Genomic DNA, 24,885 nt, shown 5'->3' with positions numbered 1-24,885 from the left:
AAGCCTTATTTACCTGCAAGTTGTGGTCACTATATTGACAACATACGCAGACCGTGTTTACTAGTAAGTGGTTAACCAGCGCTGGTCAGAATCTTTACAAACACACGTTAGAGATGTCCCAAACGGTTCGCGGGCGAATAGTTCCTGGCGAACATAGCTTGTTCGCATTTGCCACGGATGGTGAACATATGCGATGTTCGGTTAGCCTCCTATTTGTCATCATTGAGTAAACTTTGACCCTGTACCTCACAGTCAGCAGACACATTCCAGCTAATCAGCAGCAGACCCTCCCTCCCAGACCCTCCCACCTCCTGGACAGCATCCATTTTGGATTCATTCGGAAGCTGCATTCTTTTTTTTTTGTATTCTTTTTTTTTTAGACAGAAGTGTGTTATATTTGAGCATGCTAGGCTGAACGTGCGTATATCATGGCTAGTTGCACTGAGGGTATGAGTATATAGCAGTACATTGTTGTGAAAGATGGCTGTCATGTTTAGGGTGTAGCTTGCACGGTATCAACTGTGTATTTATATCAGCAGCTCCACCACTAGTTATAAATCAAGTGTGAGTCGCCCCATGAGATGAGACTAGTGAATAACATAATACATGAGCGGTTAAGGTAAAGGCATGTAAGGAACTACGACAATAAACTCTTTAGGAGGTGAAATAATGACATGTTTAAACGCTTGCTACTTTACGATTAGTTAATGTGCAGAGAGCAGTTCATGTGATCAAAGGCATGGTGTGGAGGATCAGCTATAGTGGGACATGCTTGGCAGGCTGCTGTTTACTGCTTGTGCTCATCCGATCCCTTCTGGGCGCCAGGTGCAGACCCTGGGAGTCCCTGATACCTGGAACAACAAAGGCAAGTCTCTGGCTGAGTGCCGGGTTCACGGCTTGAGGTGGTGGAAGCTTGTTTTGTCGAGTGGTCGGATCTGTCCCGGTGGTGCTTCACGTCTGGTGCAGGATTTTGGTGGCTTAAGGTGGAGGCGAGTGCTTGACGTGGGGCAGGCTCTGCATTTCTGTTTGTGCCTCCGGTCCCATCTTCGACGCCTTTTGCGTTGGTGGATTTTAATGGGGACTGCTTCGCTTAGCTGTGGTGGAGCTTGTTGGGGCTGTGGTGGAGCTTGTTGGGGCTTCCTGCTTGTTATTTGCTTCCAAAATTCATTAAAGAGTCTGTCCAGCTTAGACTCAATATCCTGCCATGCTTTGTTGGTATCAAGAGGACACGCGGCTGCCGCCATATTGGGAGAGTCGCAGATGAGTATGTCAGCCTGGGCGGCTGTGCACTGTGCGTCCATTAGCTCCAGACAGCCTCTCAGGGGTGGACCGGGATAACCCCCACCGGTCCGAGGAGGGGTAACAAAGCTCCTGCCGGGATGTAGCTGCTCCTGGGCATCGCAGGATCGGGAGATCGGCCGCCTCTCCCACCCGGTGAGCACCAGGCCACACTTGCTACGCGGAGGTAAGTAAGACTCTGCTGAGTTGCTGACCGCTATTAAGCATGTCGGGTCGGTCAGGTAGGAGCAACATTGCTGGGTCATCCCCTTCTGGGGTGAAATTCGTTATGTTGTGTTAAATTATTTATTGGAGGATATTTGTAGTGGATCGATGTCTCGAGCATTGGAACCAATAGTTCAATATTCTGGCATTGCAAAATACTGACCAATGCTGTACAGTTGGTGTTCCTGGTGGTGAGACTGATTGGATATGGAAAAGTAAAGGAGAAATCAAGGTCAAAAGTAACACCAGTTAAGGGAGTGTGTGGGCCTGAAAAGAGAGTAGCAATGGGTGGTTGGTGCATAGAGAATGTAAGATAAGAATGTTGGCTTGTGGAGTTTGAGTTTCGGAAAGTGGACAGTTATCCATTTACAGAGATAGGAGAATGTTCATCACTTTTATAATGCCTTCTCATTTTTGTACGAGGTGTAACAGTTCCAGGGCAAGGCACAGAAAGGTAGGAACGTTGGCAAGGGCACTCGAAACATTGTTACACTGTTGAACAGTTATGCTAGCACCGCTACTTAATATGTTAGTACAACATCTATGCAGGATCTAAGCTAGAAGAATGACTTGGAAGGGCTGGCCCTTTTATGCCTGCAAAACATGTGATATATTATTATGAAGCAAAACCACAGCAGACAAACTATATTTAAAGCCATAATTACCCACATGAAGACATGTGGCGTTAGATATTTTTGGAGCAGACCACAGAGGAAGACACAATGTCTATATATGATTAATTGCATGAGTTTTGTTAAAGAAATAAGAACTGTGAGTTGTGTTAAATAGTTCCAATTACAAATAAAGATGCATACCTTAGTGGAGAATAAGTACAAAACATGCAGGAATCGAGACATACCACCACCTGGTCAGTAACTCTGTGAACTCTTGATGGCCAGCAGGTTTCAAAGATAACATTTGACATTTTGTTAAGTGATTCACAAAGTAAAATTATTGACTTCACATATTACAAGATGGTTGCCCAACCTTAGCTCACCAACCAGTTTCAGACTACCTTACTAAGGCTTTGTTTGCATTTATTTACCCACCTTGAGAAAGTCACTAAAATGGTGAAACTATTTGTAAAATTAGGTATAGTTAATGCTCAGATCATTCTTTCAGTAACTGCTAATTATCGGTAAACATTTACAGTTCAGTAAATAGAGCAACACGTTTAACAAACATTGTAATGTGTAGCTGGTATTGGATGTATCGACCCATACACCAGAACTTAGATAGGTTAATTGAAGGTAAACTAAAACATAGAAACATAGAATGTGACGGCAGATAAGAACCATTCGGCCCATCTAGTCTGCCCAGTTTTCTAAATACTTTCATTAGTCCCTGGCCTTATCTTATAGTTAGGATAGCCTTATGCCTATCCCACGCATGCTTAAACTCCTTTACTGTGTTAACCTCTACCACTTCAGCTGGAAGGCTATTCCATGCATCCACTACCCTCTCAGTAAAGTAATACTTTCTGGTATTATTTCTAAACCTTTGCCCCTCTAATTTAAGACTATGTCCTCTTGTTGTGGTAGTTTTTCTTCTTTTAAATATAATCTCCTCCTTTACTGTGTTGATTCCCTTTATGTATTTAAATGTTTCTATTATATCCCCCCTGTCTCGTCTTTCCTCCAAGCTATACATGTTAAGATCCTTTAACCTTTCCTGGTAAGTTTTATCCTGCAATCCGTGAACCAGTTTAGTAGCCCTTCTCTGAACTCAATATCCTTCCAGTACAATACTCCGAGTGAGGTTTCACCAGTGTTCTGTACAATGGCATGAGCACTTCCCTCTTTCTACTGCTAATACCTCTCCTTATACAACCAAGCATTCTGCCTGCTTTTTCTGTTGCTGTATTACATTGACTGCCTACCTTTAAGTCATCAGAAATAATCACCCCTAAATCCCTTTCCTCATATGTTGAGGTTAGGACTCCATCAAATATTCTATACTCTGCCCTTGGGTTTTTACGTCCACGATGCATTATCTTGCACTTATCCACTTTTGTGCCCATTAATTTCACAGAGAGAAACTTTAGCCTATATTTATCAAGGTGACAAATAAATAGAAATCACCAGCAGAGGAATTGTAGAAATTCTGGAGATAGTCATCTCTTATTATCTACATCTTAATGACTAAGGATGAGCTGGGACACGCGGCCTTATGGATACAATGAATATTATTCATATACTCGAATAAAGCAACTAAATTTAATTCATTCATTGAAGATCTGTGTGACTTTTAATTTTATCTACATATAATAAGTCTCAAAGGGTCCCGTGGTCATATCTTGTGCTTTGCCACGATACCGATTCTGAATATTAATTTTCAATTTATAAGAAAGCCATTTCCCCCAGGACAAAGGACAGAATGAGAGAGAGAGAAGGTTAGGATCAGTGGACCAGATGAAGGAGAGGAAAGGACAGACAAGACAGGAAAGAGGAATGACGCAGAGACATTAAATAGATTGACTATTTGAGGCTGGGGCTTTAAATTGCAGACCCACTGATGGTAGCCTATGGCTCATATGGAATTATAGAACTTTTATTTCAGTAACAGCTAGGGGGCACTTCTGATACAAGGAATGTTGAATGGGTGACATTATGTACTAAATGTAACCACTTCAGAACCAGGGCTACGCAAATCCTTTTGTTATCATGGTGGACCGGAAGGGGTTTGAAGACGAACAACATTCAACGCAACCGTTCACTGACTTGTAGATGGCCTAGTGTTAATCATTGTTTCATTTAGTAACCAGCTATATTATTTGTGTAAATACCGTATGCAATATTAAGCCATAAAAATATATCACCCTATTAAGATGATGCTTTGTGCTAGCGTTTATTTTGTAAGAGTTTTACATTGAGAGGATTGCTTATGTAATTTTCATTACGTTAGTTCCAAAAGAGACAGTCTAACTACAAGTCCCAAACTCAAAAATAACTGGACTAAGGTATGATCAGTCCCCTGCTTCTAAAACAAAGGATGTCCAGTCCCATGGCCTAAATAGTTAACATATATTCTATATTTTGCTTCAGGTTCCTGAACCCTTGCCACAAACCCCCCAATCCAACTCCCAACCTCAAACTTATAAATATTTCTGTCTCGTATTGTGCAACAGGGTGCAGTTGTTTTGGTCTTTACTATAAACCTATATAATCCAATAAAAAAATAACCTAACATTTTTGGGGACCATTTATTTTACTCTAAAACGCAAATTCTTAATGAAAACTTAATTAAAGAAAAACATTTTTTTTTTTAGCAATTTAGTTGATATTGTCTGCAGCATTTGCCATCCCACCCCTTCTTCCCCAGTGCAGACTTTCAGTCAGAAGATTCACATGGAGCGTGAACCTGCATGCACATGTGATCGCAGCTTTCCTATGCCGGTCAGAGAGATGTACTAAAGCTCACCTGCCAATTTCATTATCTCTGCTGAGCTAATGTAAGAGGAAGAAACCCTCCCTTGATGTCAGTCAGACAGTGTTTCTGCCCCTAATTATAAAAGTGCTGAATTGTACTGAAATGGACACTTTTATAAACGGTCGAGAAAATGACAGACTCCTGACTCACAAAGCATTGGTGTTCCACACACGGGTACAATAGAAAACTGACCCCGGGCAGCACAGAATGAGCACATCAGTAGATGGGCATGCGCTATGCAATAGAAACTAGGACCATACTGAAAGTGCTTCTGCAGTTCTCTCTGCGTGGTCCTTTAGGATGGGGGCCATCCACGAGGCTATCTTTCTGTCTGGCGTGCTTGACGTCCACTTTCTGGGTGGAGCTGCCATTATGGGTTCCATTAGTGATCACTGGCGATGCCCCCTTGAAGGCCTGCCCACCTTTTGCTAATTGCTTACAAAATCCAAAATTGGTGTTGCAGAGCTAATATTTAAAAGTTTGATTGGTAATGTTCCCAGATATGTATACCAGATACATGATTTAAATCTGCATAGAAATACCATCTTTACAAGAGGTATAAATGTTTACCGAACAGGCCCCTCTATCTTGTACGAATGCTATCTTATGAGAAATTCTCTTCTCAAACACAAGTTAACCTAAACCAGTAAAGACCGACTGCCATATGTATATCACTTTCCCAGCTCTGATCATATTTGTGCTATTTTCTACAGATGCAATTAATCAACAAATGAGAAAAAAAAATGAAAAAAATGCATCAATAAATCATGGACTTTAGCAGCTCAACATTTGCCATTCTTAGGTCTGGGACAAAGCATTCGCTACTTCCTGGTTTGATTAGCTACTAATTTGCTCCTACATCTGCCAAAAGAATACATTTTTAAGTTTACTAGGCACATGTGAAAGCCATGATGATTCAATTTTAACAACATTAGAGACATGGAATCTTGCATTTTTTGAATATTTCTTCCAGAGGGCTATTTCAGGAGAATAAGCTGAATGAACCCATCTGATTATCCCTGATACAGATGTCAAGATTTTCTATTTTCGGTAGAGTTTCTTAAAACTATTGTTGGCAAGAGAGTAATCATATAATCAGAAAAAATATTTTTCTTAATGGGTCGACATTTTCTTTCAATGGAAAATCTACATCCACTTCAAAGATTCTGAGAAATGGGAATGTTTTTTGGTTAGCGACTGCCGAGTGAATCATTCAACTTGTCATTACCGAATAATATTTGGGAGGAAATTGACGCATGTGCCTATATTTGATATACGACTGCTTAATAAAAAAACATTCCGTAAATATGGGGAATAAAAAAAAACATTTGACCAATGGAGAGTTAGTTGTTGGGGGATGAGGAAATATTGTGTCAAAACGTGAAAACTTGAAAAAGTCTTAAGTTCGTTATTTTGCAACAGAATAGGGTGCATAAAGGGACATACGTGTAAATGTTGGTAGCGCACACATATGCTCGCTGATGTATGTAAAATACTCAATGGTTCATGCTCCACTATGCATTCATGCGAAGGCACAATGGTAGACCACATAGGCTAATTTGGTCACCCATATTTATTTTTTACTCTTTCGTGTCTAATTAAATGACGGCTACTGCCATGCTTGCTTATCTCCTTATTAGGAAGAGACACCTATAAAATGCATAATTAAGTGGTGTCATAAGTGAAATGAAGAGGGCTGTTTGAGGTGTTCATAGCACCCAATACAACCCTGAGCCCATGCTCCCCATCCCCCATACACCGTGTACAGCATGGCATGTCATGGGCAATACCCACTTCGTTATATATATTTTTAATACATTATGTCAGTCCCATTTCTATAGTGGGATATAGATGGGACAGGCTCTGCTCTTACGGTGTTTGAGAAATGAAACCATAGGTTACTCCTTAGTTGATCATGTACATTGATAGTGTTTACAGGGACGAATGCATTATAAAATAAGGAAAATGGTTTGCCTTTGATCTTGCTTCTTATAATTAAAACTGCAAATCCAAGCATGCAAATCCAAGCATGAATAAATGAAAGAGACTTCGCACAATTTGAGTAATTAATAGGATTTTATTTGACATCCTTGTTATGTCATTACACCTGTGCGTCACATTCCTAGCAGCGTATAAAGGGCTACAACATATGTTAAAGCTAATTTGATTTGTAACTATACGCTTTGACAAGGCACAGTTTTTACAAACTGCCTCCAAACTGGCCATTTTGCTCTTCCAGTCATTAGCAATCGAAGAATAATTGGGGCTTTAGTAGTATATTGCGTAAGGGGTAACCTACTTTTCATCAAACCAAGGAGGCCCTACAACTGGCTTATCTTTTGTGGCCAGCAGAAACATTACAGGGATAATCCAGATTGGAGTCCACTAATGATTTTGAATTAATTATATAAATTATGCATTAAAAACAGCAGAAAAATAAAAACATACAAAACTTACTCAGATAGGAAGTTCCTGCATTTACTGCAAATTCTCAGGCTCTGCAGCTTCTGTAGTCAATTCTAAACAGACCAGGAAGATACTTAGACAGTCCTGACCGTAGTATATGTTTCTATGACAGTGCTAAGTATATCCCATAAAGCCCTAGACAGAAGGACTTTATAGGCACATATAGTGTGGCTGGTAGCTCTTTATAGATGACAGATGATGACTGCCATGAAGGATGACCTCACATATAGCTGAATTCTTGGAATGGAATGGATTGGAATTGAAGCACTTCAGGTTGGAAGAGAGTGGCAAACAGGATAGGCTTTTGGAACTAAAATATTTATTATGAAAAAAAAACTACAAATAAACAGAAGAACACCTAAAACATTTTGGGGTGGTGGTAATATGAACTCAGTGACAATTTTACCAAAAGTTACAGTTGGTCCATATGTACTTCTAGATCAGTCAATGGTAACTGAATAAACCAAAAAGGCCCTTTCTTGTGTTAAATCTCTATTTTACTATTCTCTATACATTTCTTTCTTCTTCAATAGCATAATCTGGGTCTTCAAAATCCACCGGAGACTCTGCACAAGGTGACTGGTCTCTCAGATACTTTGCTGATGTTTCTGGTCCCCCAACTGAAAAAGCATAAAAATACATTATTTCTATAATCATAACCCTGAAAAGAAGAAAATCAAGCACAATGATTCTACCAGGAAGGGAAAGGATACCTTGAGATTGTATCTAATTTTCAAGTATGTCCTGAGATATGTTATTATTTCCCAACTCAGCACTGCCGATTTTAATGTAATTTTTAGAGAAGAGAACTTTTTAACTTGGTTTTAGCTAAATCTCAATTACTGCTTTTCAATTGATGGTTGACAGCTAAAAAAAAATACCTGTTTCAGGAATTACAATATTGGGGTGTTGCGACTGTGACATTCATATGAACCCCAAACATGATGAGGCTGGTTGACTGTTCTCCATCCATCCAACAGTAAACGGTTATTTAAATGTCTAAAACAATCTCCAAAAATACCTGCTGTGGGTTTGTTTATTCAAGGTGACACTAATTATTATTATTATTATTGCCATTTACATTGCGCCACCAGATTCCGTAGTGTTTACAATATTATAAGAGGGGTGATTTAACTATAACTATAAATAGGACAATTACAAGAAAATTTACAGGAACGATAGGTTGAAGAGGACCCTGCTCAAACAAGCTTACAGTCTATAGGAGGTGGGGTGTAAAACACAATAGGACAGAAAATAACAATCAAATAAGGTAGGAGTGAAGCAGAGCTGGAGGAGAGAGTAGAGTGCAGCCCTTTAGGAGAGAGCAAGAGACAGGTATGTAAGGTAGAGGTTACTCTGGGAGGCCATAAGCTTTCCTAAAGAGATAGGTTTTAAGGCACTTCTTAAACGATTGAAGACTAGAGAGTCTGATGGGGGTAGGCAGGCTATTCCATAGGAAGGCAGCTGCCCGCAAGAAGTCCTGCAAGCGTGAGTTGGCCGTACGAGTGCGAGCAGCGGACAGGAGAAGGTCATGGGCAGAGCGGAGAGACCGAGAAGGGGCATACATATGGATCTGTGAAGAGATATTAGAGGGGCTAGAATTGGTCAATGCTTTATAGGTATGGGTCAGCACTTTGAATTGACTCCTATAGGATACAGAAAGCCAATGTAAGGACTGACAGAGGGGTGAGGTGTAAGAGGACCGACTAGAGAGGAAAATCCATCTGACTGCAGCATTCATTACAAACTGTAGTGGGGAAATACTGTTTTTGGAAAGACCAATTAGGAGAGGGTTACAATAATCCATACTGGAAATTACTAGAGCATGGACAAGCTCCTTAGTAGCATCTTGCGTAAGAAAGGGGCAGATGCGGACTGTGTTTTTAAGATGGAATCTACAGGACTTGGTAACATGCTGGATGTGAGGCTCAAAGGTTAGGCCAGAATCGAGTATGACACCAAGACAGCACACTTGCAAGGATGGACTGATGTGGATACCACTAACTTGAAGGGAGAGTGAAAGAGGAGGGTCAGTATTAGGAGGAGGAAAGACAAGGAGCTCAGTTTTAGAGAGATTTAGTTTCAGGAGGCGGGAGGACATCCAGTCAGAGATGGAAGAAAGGCAAGCAGTGAAACATTGAAGGACGGCAGGGAAGAAGTTCAGGGTGTATGTGAGGGGTGCAGTGCATGTGTGTGTGAGAGGGGTGCGGTGTGTGTGTGTAAGAGGGCTGCTGTGTGTGTGAGGGTGTTCTTATCTGCCATCACATTCTATGTTTCTAATTTTCTTTGTCTGTTAACTCACTAAGGGTTATTTTATATATTATATATGTGTGTGTGAGAGTGTGCTGTGATGACAAAACACATCCTCTCTGGCCCCGCCCTCTTCTCAGGGGGCCGCTGTGATAAAAAAATACCCCGGAAGGGGACCAAGGGACTGGGAAAAAAATTATTTTCTTGGGGGACACCAACCGAGACAGGGCAAAGGGAAAGGAGACGCTGAATGAGCGTTGGGAGATATGAGGAAAACCACAAGAGGACAGTCACAGAGACCGAATGATTAAAGAGTTTGAAGAAGGAGAGCATGATCAATGGTGTCAAAGGCAGCAGAGAGGTCAAGAAGAATTAGTATGGAGTAGTGGCCTTTGGATTTAGCTGCGATTAGGTCATTAGTAACTTTGATAAGAGCAGTCTTAGTAGAGTGGAGGGGGTGGAAGCCAGATTGACGAGGGTCAAGGAGAGAGTTGGAATTGAGGAAGTGAGACATACGGGTAAAGACCAGTCTTTCCAGAAGCTTTGAGGAAAAAGGGAGTAGGGATATGGGACGATAGAGGGGGAGGACAGGTCAAAGGATGTTTTTTTCAGGACAGATACTACAGTGGCATGTTTAAGGTCAGCAGGGACAGTGCCAGAAGAGAGAGAGCAGTTGTAGACGTGTGTTAAGGAAGGCACAAGATAAGGGGAGAAAGATCTGATAAGGTGATATGGGACAGGATCAAGCAGGCAAGTGGTGGGGCGAGAGGAAAGGAGAAGCACAGCCACCTCTTTTTCAGCAGCAGTAGAGAAAGTCTAAAGGGTGGGAAAGGCATGATCTACATGTGGTTGAGAATGAGAAAGGCAGGGTGGGGAGAATTCTTTCCTTAGCTGTTCAATCTTGTCGGTGGTAAAGTAGCATGCAAAGCTATCATTTGTAAGGTTAGTTTGAGGGGTGGCCACAGCAGGGCAAAGAAGAGAGTTAAAGAGACGCCTGGGATTGTGGGAGCATGAACTAATGAGAGAGGAAAGGTATGACTGTTTGGCGAGGGAAAGGGCTGCGCTGTATGAACATAATATGAATCTATAATGGAAAAAGTCTGACTGACTGGGTGTAAGACTTCCTCCATGAGCGTTCAGCACAATGGGAGCATCTTTGCAGGTAGCGTGTTGATTTAGTATGCCACGGTTAGGAGCGTGTCCTCCTCGAGGTGCATGTTTGGAGCAGGGCTGCAATGTTCAAGGAAGAGGTGAGGGTAGTGTTATATGTGGAGATAGCCAGTGAGAGACAGGAGAGGGAAGGGATGGATTGAAGTTGTGAATTGATATCAGCTGATAGCTGCTGGAGGTCAATAGAATTAAGGTTCCTCCTGAGTTGAGGAGGGTTAGGCTGAGGTTGTTGGGTGTTGGAGATATTAGACACTGTACATGTCAGGGGTGGGTTAATGGGAATATTGAAGTTTCAGAGAATTAGGGATGGTGTGTTAGAGGAGAGGAAGTAGGGTAGCGAGGTAGCAAAGTGGTCAATGAAGAGGAGGTACAGATAAATTATTAGAGCATAAAAAGAGATCTGCAATCCGGGAGGAAATAATATGGTAAAACATTTATTATTAGAAAAAAAGTAAGAAGATTAATTAAAAATAAACACAGCGTAACTGTAACCTTTAACCTGTAACATGTGCCTGTAGAGATCCTTTAACAAACAAAACAAGACAAAACATATTGTTTAAACTTTCTGAGTTCAATGAATGTTACATGCCTTCAAAAACTGATTTAAAAAAAAAAGCAATCAATGAATCTTACTTGGGGCAGGTTTATAAATTGGGTTGAGAATATAATGAAATGTGTCTGTTGCGGGTTTCTAGTTTTCTAGAGATTTGCAGCTTTTTAGGGATTTCTGAGACAATGCAAAGTGGTTCTGGACTGATGAAAAATAGGGCAACCTGTGAGCTCCAAAAAAAGATTGGTTTGTATACCATACACAAATATAGGCTTCCGATATCTGGGTCCGGTTTGTGGATTTATCAGGTAAATACTGGCATCGACATTGAACTATTATAATATTATTAAAGTCTGATTAGAACAACGAAATATTATAAAGTTATTCAAATCTAGTGATTCATAAAGCACTCATTTATAGTAAGTGTTAGAGTTTAGACAACACAACTGAACTTTGATAAGATTCATACAGTCCATTTCAGAGATATCTTCTAATCTGTTATTACTAGATTCGTACAGTCCATTTCAGAGATATCGACTGATCTGTTATAATATTCATACAGTCCATTTCAGAGATATTGACTGATCTGGTATAAGATTCATACAGTCCATTGCAGAGATGTCTACTGAACTGTTATAAGATTCGTACAGTCCATTTCAGAGATATCTACTAATCTGTTATAAGACCAATATAGTCCATTTCAGACATGTCTACTTATCTGTTATAAGACCAATATAGTCCATTTCAGAAATATCTACTGATTGATGATGAGGTTCTCAACATGTAGATCAGACGTTACTAAAAATATTTTATTACTGCATTTGTTATACGGTTCCTACAGTCTAATTCAACATAATTTTCCATGAATTAAAAAATTATTAGAATCTAATATTAACATAATTACTGCAAATAATAAGATTCTAGATAAAACACTACTGCATGCTAAAAGGTTCTGGATAAAACAACACTAGTTCATGTTACTAGGTTCTAGATCAACACTACTGCATGTTATAAGGCTGTAGATAAACACTACTGCATGTTATAGGGTTCTAGATAAAACAGCACAAGTGCATGTTCTAAGGTTTTAGATAAACACTACTGCACATTATAAAGTTCTTGATAAAACAACACTAGTCCATGTTATAAGCTTATAGGTAAACACTACTGCATGTTATAGTGTTTTAGATAAAACAACACAATTGCATGTTCTAAGGTTCTAGATAAACATTCATTATAATGTTCTGGATACAACAACACCAGTGTATAAGGTTCTAGATCAAATAAAACTGCACATTGTAAAGTTCTAAATAAAAAAAACTACTGCACAGTAAAAGGTTGCAGATAAATAACACTTGTGTGTGTTGCAATGTTCTAGATAACACTACTTTACCTTATAAGGTTTGAACAGTCTAGCTGAGATAAAAATACTGTTCTTTTATAAACATATTATTCAAAGCTTATTATATTGAAATTCAAACAATCTTAGTCTTGTTCAGTTGGCTTTACAAAGTTGGTGTCTGCATGGGTGCGTCCAGTCCTAGGGAGGGGAAACAATAAACATCAGGCTCTGGGGTAATATGCAGCTTTGTACTTGTGCTTGACTTACCGGTTAATGAGCGAAAGAGCTTGGGCTTGTTCTGAGCTCCGATGTGCAACGAGACGGAGTCTGATCGCTGGAAGAAAACAAGTTTTACTGTTAGAGTTCAGTGGCGGTGTGAAAATCAGTGTGGAATACTGGGAATATATAAATGTATCGCTGCTTGCTAGATAAAGAATTAAGCAGACTAGGGTGGTTTTAATACTGTTATTTAGATATACATTGATACATCCAAGACTATAGGGATACAACACAGCTTCTCAATTACTACGTAGATACAAGGCATGGATTCACCAAGAGCACCATTTAAAATAAAAATTCCACCTTTGTTTTCAAATGTGGGGGGAGAGAGAAAGTGAAATTTGCATTAGCTAGCATTTGTGGTCGTTTTTTTATCCCCCTATTTGCTAAGAAATGTGCTGTTATAGCACCACCTAGTGACCAAAGATAATATTATTTTCTGAATATATAGCTGTGGAAATCCATTGAAATATATACAGTATTGCTTATGCAATATATTCTTAATATATGATCAGATGTTTTTTGTTTTTTTTTACAAAAACTTTATTTTTATGACATAAACCACATTTAAATATATTCACTGTGTATGTCACATATTTTAGTAGATAATGTTTGTATTCACTTTTACATTTCTATTTACAACCATTTATAATGTTTGGTATAATATTTATACCGAACATATATTAGATCCGTGAATATTGTATATGCTGGAATTCGGTTTATGTATTAAAGGGAAACTCAGAGCTGGACATCACCTATAGTTTTTAATTCATTATATAATTAAATATGTTACAAATTACAAGAAACAAATTAGATATATGGAAGTCCCTGTATTTACTGCTCAATTAGCAGTTTCTATTATTGCTCAGTTTGACCTTTAAGCAGTGTATTTACAAGTGCAATAGGGATCTGGGAGTTGTAGTTCAGTTGTCATTTTTTTCCATTAAGCACGTAAATACATGCAGCGCAGGATTAGACAGGGCGCACAAGTTAGACAGGGGCTCCAGAACCATAAATTAGATGGGCCATATTAACCATCCCTATGTGAAGAACCAAGAGGACCATAAACCAATAGCCTGCCTTTGGCAGGGTTATAATAAATAATAAGAAATAATAATGTCAAATGTAATGCCAAAGTGATCACAGAATTGACTTGGGGATTTTTTCTAAATTGCCCATTCTGGCCTAAATTTTGAAATTCACGTTGAACTCACTTTGATTTCCTGAAAATTCTCAATTTATTAAGTGTCGCCCAACCTACTCATTGTGCAAAACATCTGGATAGATAGATAGAAAGACAGATAGATAGATAGATAGATAGAGAGAGAGAGAGAGAGAGAGAGAGAGTCCCCAATTATACCAGTAAAATTTAGATACAATGTCGGAGCATTGGAGCATGCCTGCACTAACCTAGAAGTGCACCAGTTGTATTTGAAATGCATCACAATGTTTAAACATTAACATGCTAGCATTTCTGTAGTGAATCTATGTATATATCTGGCAGTAGAAACCAAAAAACATGATATATTGTGTTTGAAGCATTTTAGTGTATAGATTTTTGTTTTTAAATGCAGTTTAGTTTAGACACTTTAGCTTCAACATTTGCATCCTCGGTTATTTAGTTATTAGACAATTACTATAAGTTCTAATAGAGACAATGTGTACCTGCTTTCTGTTTAGAATGGTGCGAAGACTCTGCTGTCTGCGTATCAGGATCTCTTTGGCCTGTTCGGCTCCCGTGTCTAAAGACAGGGTGTGTCTGCTGTAAGCTGGCGTCTAGCGAAAGAATAGGGCACAAACTGTGTGTGTTAGAGATACACAAAACATAAAGAAAAAAAATAGAATTAACTGGCGGTTAAAAACTAATATGTAAAAAATGTAAGTGGAAATGTCAACGTTGGGCTATAAAATGTATTTATTTAACATATGAGGCTTATTTTGTTTGTTTGCTTGTTTTGGCTTTTTGGTTTGTTTGTTTGTTTGCTTACTGGCTTCCTTTCCAGCACGCCATTGGTCGAACGTTCCCTAGAAATTGCACTGTTACAGCTTGTATAACAACTTTGATAAATCAACTAGAATTTCTAACTTTCACTTTTTTATCACTTACGCAATAAAGTAAGAATTAAAACATTTCTGGCCATAGTAGCTGGTCTGAAAACATAACTGACTTAAAGGATTTTTTTTTTACCTATTTTGACCGTTGAGTTGAAATTCACTCTAAATTCACTTTGAATTCTCAATTTTGTAAATAATTATATTAATATTTGTTTTTACTATTATTTTATTTTTTTATATAGCACCATCAAATTCCATAGCACTGCTATTTATAAATGTATTCAAAATTACAATATCCCTTATCACATTCCACAAGCAAACCGACAAACAAACAAAAAACGTTTGGCCGAATGTTAACAATATCAAAAAGTTAAAAAAGTTCTGATATTCTGATATAAAGCTTTTTACTGATCTTCTGACATAGTCTAAGCATGCGCATGTTAAAATGTACCTTTTTCACAAATGCTTTTTTATTACTTTGCCCATATTTGTATTGTTGGCTCTCAACTACCCACAAATTGCTGTTTAATGAATATGTGGTTCATTCTTTAAATCGCAGCAAATTAAATTTAAATCTTATGTAAAATTAAGAGTAAAATAGCTAGACAAAAGCTGAATCAGTTAATTTTCCCAAATCAGCTATTTGCAAATCTGTTTTTTTAATTTGCTATAGTTTGGAGTTTAGTGAAAAAGCCCTCGTGGATTAAATCCTGTGATTTATCTACAGTTAATTATTATTCTTCTACATAGTGTATGGCATATATGTTTTTAATTGTGATAATTCCTGACTTAAACAATAAATAGCTTTTGCAAACCTTGAGGAAAGAATTGAATTATACTATTGCTGCTATTTGTATACCCTTTAGGCAATTAACTCTCTAATAACAATATATAGTTAGATGTAACGCCATAAATATATATATTGAGGTTAAGTTCCCTTTAGGCTATTAACCCTATAATTGTAGTATATATTTATGAATATATTTTGACAGCAAGAATAATAATAGTCACTGCTTCTTTTATTTTATAGGAATGGATTTTTTCTGAAGTTATTGCATGCTCACAATTTAATCAGAAAATGCCTGATGGAACAGTACAAAGCTGGGAAAACAGGAAATTGAATAGCTCAAGTCACCTTCTCCAAACAAGACGCAGTCCTTACCGTTTTTCTTATTCGGTACAAATTCCTTGATAATATTTTCTGTATGTCATCCAGCTGCTGAGGAGCAATCTGATTCTTAGCAGATGAGAACGTCGATCTGTTATTACTGAGAAAAAGAGATTCAAATAAACTTCATTTCACATTTTCCCCTATTTCCCGTCTAGTTCAGCTTCATAGAAATATTGAAACATTTATAAACAAAACTGTAATGTTAACTTTTTTTTCTACGCTAGTTTTTGTTATTTTATTTTTCAATCCCTGATGTACCCAGCAATGTTATTAATAAAGAAACGTGTTTCACTGTATCTTGTTTGTAATTTTATTTGCTGGATGTGTATGTTGAAATATATGTTTTGTGGATTTTATTAACAGTATATATGCTGTGAAATCTATTCTTTTAAAACATTATTCATATATATGGCTTTACACAGAGACAGACAGACAGACAGACAGACAGACAGACAGACAGATAGACAGACAGACAGACAGACAGACAGACAGACAGACAGACAGACAGACAGACAGACAGACAGACAGACAGACAGATAGATAGATAGATAGATAGATAGATAGATAGATAGATAGATAGATAGATAGAATGAGATAGATAGATAGATAGATAGATGGAATGAGATAGATAGATAGATAGATAGATAGATAGATAGATAGATAGATGGAATGAGATAGATAGATAGATAGATAGATAGATAGATCTTATGTATCATTTAAGGTGTTTAGGGACAGATATACACAAAAATAATTGTTCAGTAGAAAGTTAGTTGAACTTTTGTATCTAATTATGGGTCCTGTGATTTTTGTTTTTCTGGGGAGCTGTTTCAGATCTACTTCTCGTAGATTAATTGCAAAAAAAAAGAGTTTTGGTTTTACACTAAATAGTGACATATGGCAAGGTTATAATCTACCTGTATGTTATAAGACACAACTTGATTAAAAGAGAGTTACGTTATGCAAGTAGTCTAAAACTCACCGTAACTCACTGTTTAGCATTCATATTTATTTATAGATATAAAGAGCGGCAATAAATTCCGAAGCTCTACATACACTGAGCAGAGGATTGCAAGGTTGCCCCCTCTCCTGACAAATGTTTCTTCTCCAATGTCAGGGTAACCCTTGATTTAAACTATAAACATCTAAGTAGTTTATATATGTTTTCATACATTTTTTTGCAGTTTTGTGTGTAAAAAGGAGTAACACTAGTGCTATAGAAGAAGGCCCTTTGCACATTTAGGTAGTAAAAATCAGTTCATGACAATTTTTTGTTTTTGTTTTGTGTTTTTTTTTTCTTGTTTTGTTTTGTTTTTTCATTATGCAGATATTAAATAATGAAACAATTTAAAAATATTTTAAAAAGTAAATAAAAAATAATACTATTTATAAATAGAAAGACACTTATATCTGAAAATTGGGGTCCTTAGGACTTTCCCACAATGCACTGGAACAATTGTCCACAGCAACAATACGCAACCTACAAATGACAGCTAATTCAACCAATCAGCATTCTTTGTCTTTCTGTGAAATTCCAATGCAGTCAAAAGCTATCATAAGACAAAGTAGGGACTACTTTAACATATAGTTAAAGCGTAAGTTGGCAAAACTTGGTAAAAGGTGTAGCTTCCGCCATCTTGTTTTGGTAATTCCAACAGCCGTTGCTATGCAACAGGCATTTTGTCTACGCATCACTAGAGTTGGCCTACAGGGGGAGTCAAGCAGCTTTATGGTAACCTCCATAGGCCTCTCTGTTACACTCTCACACATGCGCAAATGTATGACATTGATTTAGCTCCTGGTGGATAATAAACTAGGAGCTGAAAATGGATTCCAGAAAGAAGATGGAGAGCTTCATCTTCTCCCCACTGCCATTTCAATACAAGTGATATGTCACTTTACAAAATATACAAAGACCCTCAAAAGGGACAGTGCCACTTTAAAGACTCCATGTTACAACAAAATATACTGTTCTATTAACATATGAAACACTATGCAGGCCACTAAATGTTAACTGAGTGGGACATTCCAATTTGACATCAAATTATTAAAGGCTGGTTTGTTATAACGGGATTATTCAATCGTAGATAACTAATAAAACATACAGAAATCGTCCTTTATTTTAGGTAGACTTACCTAGTCACAGGAGAGTATAATTAAAGATTTTTACAATCCTGTGCTAAAATGTAAGCCTAAATAAACTTTTCTGAGCCACATTCACTTTTCACAAACAATTCTTTTACAACTATGGGAGGTGTCTACTAACCTGCCATAATAAAAAAAAAATTAAAAAAAAAAATTAAAAATTGATGAAATGATTAACATTATTTTTCTAGTTTGCACGTCAAACATCAATAATCATGAAAACCAAATAAAATGTTTTTCAAAAAAAAAAAACATCAATAATCAATATATATATATACATTGCTGTAAAATAATAGCACACCTAAACTATGACTCAAAAAACGCTTGATTTTCAGAACATGTTTGTGCAATACTGACACATAATGAAACAACTGACTTTCTGATCAATAAATCACTAGTTTTACATCCAAAATCATCTGGTTACCATGGGAAGCTATGGCATTGCAAATATAACTTTAAAAAAAAATAAAAAAAAAAATGTTTTTTTTTTAACTAAACACGAAATTGTAGTAAATTAAAAACCAAATTTCAAAACTTATGTCAAACTGTAGCAAAGTTTTAGTGAATAAATCCTTGTGTATTTTTTACTAAACAGTTTTCAACCATCACACTTGACGAGTTACTTTTGTCTTTTGATTTTTTTTAATTTTTTTTTAATATTAGCCTTTAGTTTCTTCTACTTAAACTAACATTTGAAAAATTAGATTTAGTAATTATTAAAAGTATGTATGTTTATGTGAGTAATGAATATAGTATAATAAGCTAATGTTATTTCACTCAAAAAAAGTCACCAGGTTCTATTAGTGAACAATTTGATTCATAATCTACTAGTAGTACTGTTGTAAAACGCTAATTGTTAAAAAAAAATATATATATTTATTTATTTTTTATTGTAATTTGTTAATACATCTGATACAATGACTACCTATCATACCGCGGATACTTATATTACTATTATTAATTTGATTGTTTTTTGTAATTTATATTTCAGTATGTATTATCACGACATACAGTACAAACACAGATGTATAAAAAGCGCACCATATTAAATAAAGTGAAAAAAGTGCATAAAGCTACACAAGAAGTGCTCTCAAGGGCACCTATCAGGGCGCATAGCGACTAAACAAGAGCCAAACTAACTAGGAGCACTAATTAATCACTTATAACAAAAGGAACACGAGGCCCCATCGCCACAGAAAATAAAAATAAAATATAATGTGAAGTCTGCTTAATTGCTACACATAAGACTCTAGATACCCAGGTTAATGCAGGTCGTGCAAATAGTAAATAATCCTCTGAATTTCAAGTAAGAAAAGTTTGGGGGTTTCGAATAGTGAATTAAATTGTAGATGTAAAAATAAAGTAAGTCCAACACAAAGAGTATTAAAATGACAAAAACACCATAAAATGTAATAAGGCCAGGTATCCAACACTGGTGACATGATTAGGTAGCATACATTATCACACTGGTCATAATTATGCTGCAAAATGGCGGCTTAGCTGTAAACTCTTATTTACAGTTACAAAATGGCTGACATACTACAGATGAAATAAAGGAAGCTTTGGCTGATTTTTTTTTTTTTTTTTACTTTAATTATGCATTTAAATATTGCAATAGAACAAAGTTAAATTTCTGATACCCATATAAACATTTTAATAATAATATGTGTTCCTAATTTTTTTTTTTCTACAAATGTGTTGCATATATTATTCTAAGAATTACTGAATATACGTGACATGGAACATAAAAATAAAAAAGGCATATTTTACCTTATAGCTGAGGTTGAAGGAATATCAGATAGTTGTCCTGCTTCTGCTAATTCAATAGCGTGTTTCTTTTCAAGTTTTTCGTAAAGAAGAACAATACTTGATTTTGGCTGATGATCTCTGAGTAAAATCTTAATAAGATATTTATTGTGGAAGTACTCAAACCTGCACGAGGAACACAAATTGGAATAGGCCTAACATTTTCCTCTTTACTATCAGCTAAAATTGTAAATCTAGCCTGAACCGGATAAGAACAGAATGATTCTGAGCGTTCTGTACAATATTATAATTAATATTTAACTTTAACTTTGTTTACAAGCAGTTAGTTTTACGAAGCCCTAAATCCCAGTTGGTAGTGATTCTTATAAAACATGATATATGGACTCTGTTAAATGCCTGTTATAATAATTTAGCAATTTTTATTTTACATAAAGCTGCGTCAATTTTAATTTTATGCAGTTTTAAAACTATTATTACTGTAAAACCATCAGTAATGCATCGTCTCCTATTTTATAGAGATACCCGTTCTTGGGTATTGGCTATAAATAATGACTTGTGATGATTTAACCACTTACAGAATGTTTTACTAATGTGAAAACTGTCAGGAATTCAAAGTAAATTTAAATTTTAAAAATCAAAGTAGCCAAACTACAAGCATTGGTGACATGGAGACATTGGTCTTTAAATTTGACTTCCCAATAATTCTCACTATAGTAATTAACCCTGATAATATTGTCTAAAATATTCCCATAAAGAAAGGAGTTAGTCTTCAAAATTCTTTTAAAGGTTCCAAAAATAAACCTAAATATATTACATAGTTAAACGAGTACAAAAAAGAGAATACGCAAAATACTGATCATCAAGGTAGAAAGGTACGGGAGCCTGTTTGTCAACAGTACTAGCTACACTCAGAGCGTATTCACAATTTTGTCCAAATTAGATGGGCTGGAAACAAATTGACCTAAAATCTGGTACCTATTTTTTAAATGAATTCCATTTCACTGTTTAGTTAATAAGACCCCTGGTATGTGGTTGAAAAGAACCAAATGTATTTATCTTACTTGTCTTTCCAGTAATAATGTCCCCAATGTCCACAAACATCTTCTATCCCAGCGACCAGATGATCCAGGAGCTACAACGGAAATATTCGGAATAAAAACTAGTTAATAGAGTAAGTGGAGTGTGGTAGCAAATCGGTTGTTAATCTCAATTTAAATCGTGGTCTTGTTTTTATAATACTTAGAATAGTTTAAGAATAAAAAAAATCCTTTCTGATTTAAATTTCAAGATGTTTGGTAAAAGTTTTTTGTTTGGTAAAAGTATTTCCTTTTTTTAGTTATTTTTTTGAACATACATATACATCATTGGCACAGTCCCAATGAAACACAAAACCTTCAAAAAATGTATTTGTACAGCTGTGCTTTAAAGAATGAAAAATACATTATTCAGGACATTTTTTATGTGACGTTCAGCTATTTCCTTTAAGAACAAAGAAATTTTTCTGGAGGTAAGAGTATCAAAGAGCAGGTGAAAAAACGACTAGGGAAAATAATTCTTATATCAAGTAACAATTATACAGTATTTAATGTGTTTACAGGTGAGTGAAAAATTATGAATTCGTACATCGGTCAAAAATTGGGGGGGGAGGTTTAGAATAATTTATTGATGACACCATTTTTATTTTTTTTCCCATTATAGCAGCAGAAATTCAAATTTAAATCCGTATTTATTTGAACATAGGGATGTATTCTCTAACAAGGCGCTAAAGTGAACTGAAAAGCGAATTTTAAAGTTTAGGAAAAAAATGCTGACTTGGATAAACTATCCGACTTCAGTTCACTTTCAATTTCAGCATTTAGTAAATAAACCCCCGCAGTTTTGTTTTTTTCCCTAAATGAAACACTATGGTATTGGAAATACAAACAAATATTTATAACACTATAGTGTTCTAGAACCCATTTAGATGTCTTAGCCCCTTTAACTCAAATTTTAAAAATGGTTTCGCTCTCCTTGTTTCTTGCATCAAGACTCCTTCCTCGCAGCCACCCTCTCTGCCTTCTATGTCGCGTGTCTCATCTTGTCATAGAGAAGCCTTGGGAACGAGCAGAGCAATTGCTGTGCTAGTCCAATTAAATGCTTCTCTTGAGAAATTGTCACAAAACTGAATTTGGTTCAGTTCCGGAAGCAAAGGCACCCTCTAGTGGCCGCCTGGAAAACAGCCACTAGTGTGTTTAGCTGTAAAATTAAAACATTGCCGTTTCTTCAAAACAGCAAAGTTTTACTATGCAAGGGGTACTGAACCCAGCCCACTTGATTGAGATGAAGTCCTCTGGGTGCCTATAGCATCCCTTTCAGGTTTTTGCGATGATATGCAATATAGTACATTTCAAGCTCAGCTATAAAATTATTTATTCTTTAAACTAGGAATTATGCATAAATAGCGGCAATATTATATCTTAGGCTGGAAGAATTAAATTCTCAAACACAGCTATTTTTCTAGGTCAGCTATTTTCACCTACAACTTGCAACTCTATTGGAGTCTCTGAAATTCACAGTTTAGTAAATAAATGCCAAAGTGTGTTTAATGTAACAAAATCAATTGTTTTTTTTTTAACTGTTGTATTTCATTTATGAATACCGCTCAAGTGAAAAACGTGTATATCAAAAAGTATTATTTTTCTAATTATGTGTCGATTTCACTGTAATCGCAAAATGCCGTAATCATGATGCCGGATTATTAGAACAAACACAATTTAAATCAAAATACTTGCAAGATAAATGAAACATTTTTGCCCAATCTTGTTAGATTATTGAAAATACCAAGACAAAAAAAACAAACAGATATGGGGAATATCTACTAAGTAGCGCTCTGAAACTAGACAAGATATATTAATACCTAAAAAGAATCTTAATTACATTACAGTGAACAGAATAGAGCTGGGAGCTAAAGCTTAGAGTGAATAAAAATCAGTAAATAGCAGTATTAATAGCTATCAATAAACAAAATGCTGTGATATAAAATCCCAAATAGAGATATAAATGACTAAAAAAAAATGGAGAGTATTCACTTCTTAAGTTGCTGTCTGCTTCTTTTGTGAGTCAGCCCCATTTCATTTCACTGGTATTTTTTTTAGTGGCCTCATTTAATTACATAGTTACATAATTAGATAATACATATTTAGATGCAGCATATTTTAGTATATGCTAAAAAATATTTATTATTATTTTTAGGAAGTTCCCCTTTAACCCCTTAACACCGCAGCCAAATGTACAAGTTGTGAACGAAACAAAACGTAAACAAAACCTGGCATTTGCGCTATATGTCTGTCCAACCGTAATTCACCTCTTTCATATTAAATGCACCCCCCCTTATTATATATCATTTTATTCAGGGGAAACAGGGCTTTAATTTAATATCAAATATTTAGCTATGAAACATAATTTAATATGAAAAAAATGGGAGAAAATAAGATTTTTTTTGATTTTTTTCGTTCTTCATGACATTTTAACTGTCAATGTCATAATACTGTTTGCTTTTACTGCAATAAAATACACATATTTGTATTCAGCAAAGTCTCACGTGTAAAACAGTACCCCCTATGTACAGGTTTTATGGTGTTTTGGGAAGTTACAGGGTCAAATATAGCGTGTTACATTTGAAATTGAAATTTGCCAGATTGGTTACGTTGCCTTTGAGACTGTATAGTAGCCCAGGAAATAAATTTACACCCATAATGGCATACCATTTGCAATAGTAGACGACCCAAGGTATTGCAAATAAGCGATGTCCAGTCTTTTTTAGTAGCCATTTGGTCACAAACACTGGCCAAAGTTAGCGTTTGTATTTGTTTGTGTGTGAAAAATGCAAAAAACACAAATTTTGGCCAGTGTTTGTGACTAAGTGGCTACTAAAAAAGACTGGACATACCCCATTTGCAATACCTTTGGTTGTCTACTATTGCAAATGGTATGCCATCATAGGGGTAATTTTCATTCTTGGGCTACCATAGGGTCATAAAGGCAACGTAAGCAATCTGGCGAATTTTAATGTGAAAAAAATTAAACACAAGCCTTATATTTGACGCTGTAATTTTTGAAAACACCATAAAACCTGTACATGAGGGGTACTGTTGTACTCAGGAGACTTCGCTGAACACAAATATTTGTGTTTCAAAACAGTAAAAAGTATTGCAGCAATAATATCGTCCCTGTAAGTGCTGTTTGTGCGTGAAAAATGCAAAAAACGTCACTTTTACTGGCGATATCATGGTTGTAATACATTTTACTGTTTTGAAACACTAATATTTGTGTTCAGCGAAGTCTCCCGAGTAAAACAGTACCCCCCATGTACAGGTTTTATGGTGTCTTGGAAAGTTATAGGGTTAAATATAGTGCTAGCAAATTAAATTCCCTATACTTTCGGCATGGGTGGTCAGGCAGGTCCCGCTAATTGTAATTAATTAGGATACCTAATTATGTAAAATTATTACATAAATATATGTGTAGAATTAATATATGTATATATATACATATGTGTATATATATATATATATTTTTAAATATTTTTATTTATATATAGGTATATATATAGTGATATATACGTATATATTTATGTATATAGATATATATATTATTTCGTTATAAGTGTATTTTGATATAAATATATATATATTAATATCAGAATACAGTTAGAACGAAATAAAACACATCTATATATTTTTTTATATTTTATTTTTAATTATTTTTTTTATTTAATTTTTTTAC

General features: G+C 36.0%; 1 protein-coding gene across 1 annotated transcript in view; it reads right to left on the bottom strand.

Moving 5' to 3' along the window:
• Positions 1-7,032: 7,032 nt before the first annotated feature.
• LOC134572715 (sodium/hydrogen exchanger 2-like) overlaps positions 7,033-24,885 on the bottom strand; it is a 44,986-nt gene continuing 27,133 nt past the window's right edge. The window contains exons 7-12 of the mRNA XM_063431833.1: positions 21,183-21,253; positions 20,125-20,286; positions 16,204-16,309; positions 14,652-14,762; positions 12,975-13,041; positions 7,033-8,018 (exon numbers count right to left, since the gene is read on the bottom strand). Of these exons, the coding sequence (XP_063287903.1) occupies positions 7,906-8,018; positions 12,975-13,041; positions 14,652-14,762; positions 16,204-16,309; positions 20,125-20,286; positions 21,183-21,253 (630 nt within the window). The 3' untranslated portion in view covers positions 7,033-7,905. The remainder of the gene's footprint in view (positions 8,019-12,974; positions 13,042-14,651; positions 14,763-16,203; positions 16,310-20,124; positions 20,287-21,182; positions 21,254-24,885) is intronic.

The sequence above is a fragment of the Pelobates fuscus genome, chromosome 9 (assembly GCF_036172605.1).
Source record: "Pelobates fuscus isolate aPelFus1 chromosome 9, aPelFus1.pri, whole genome shotgun sequence".
NCBI lineage: Eukaryota > Metazoa > Chordata > Amphibia > Anura > Pelobatidae > Pelobates > Pelobates fuscus.
This window is presented reverse-complemented; position numbering and strand designations above follow the sequence as displayed.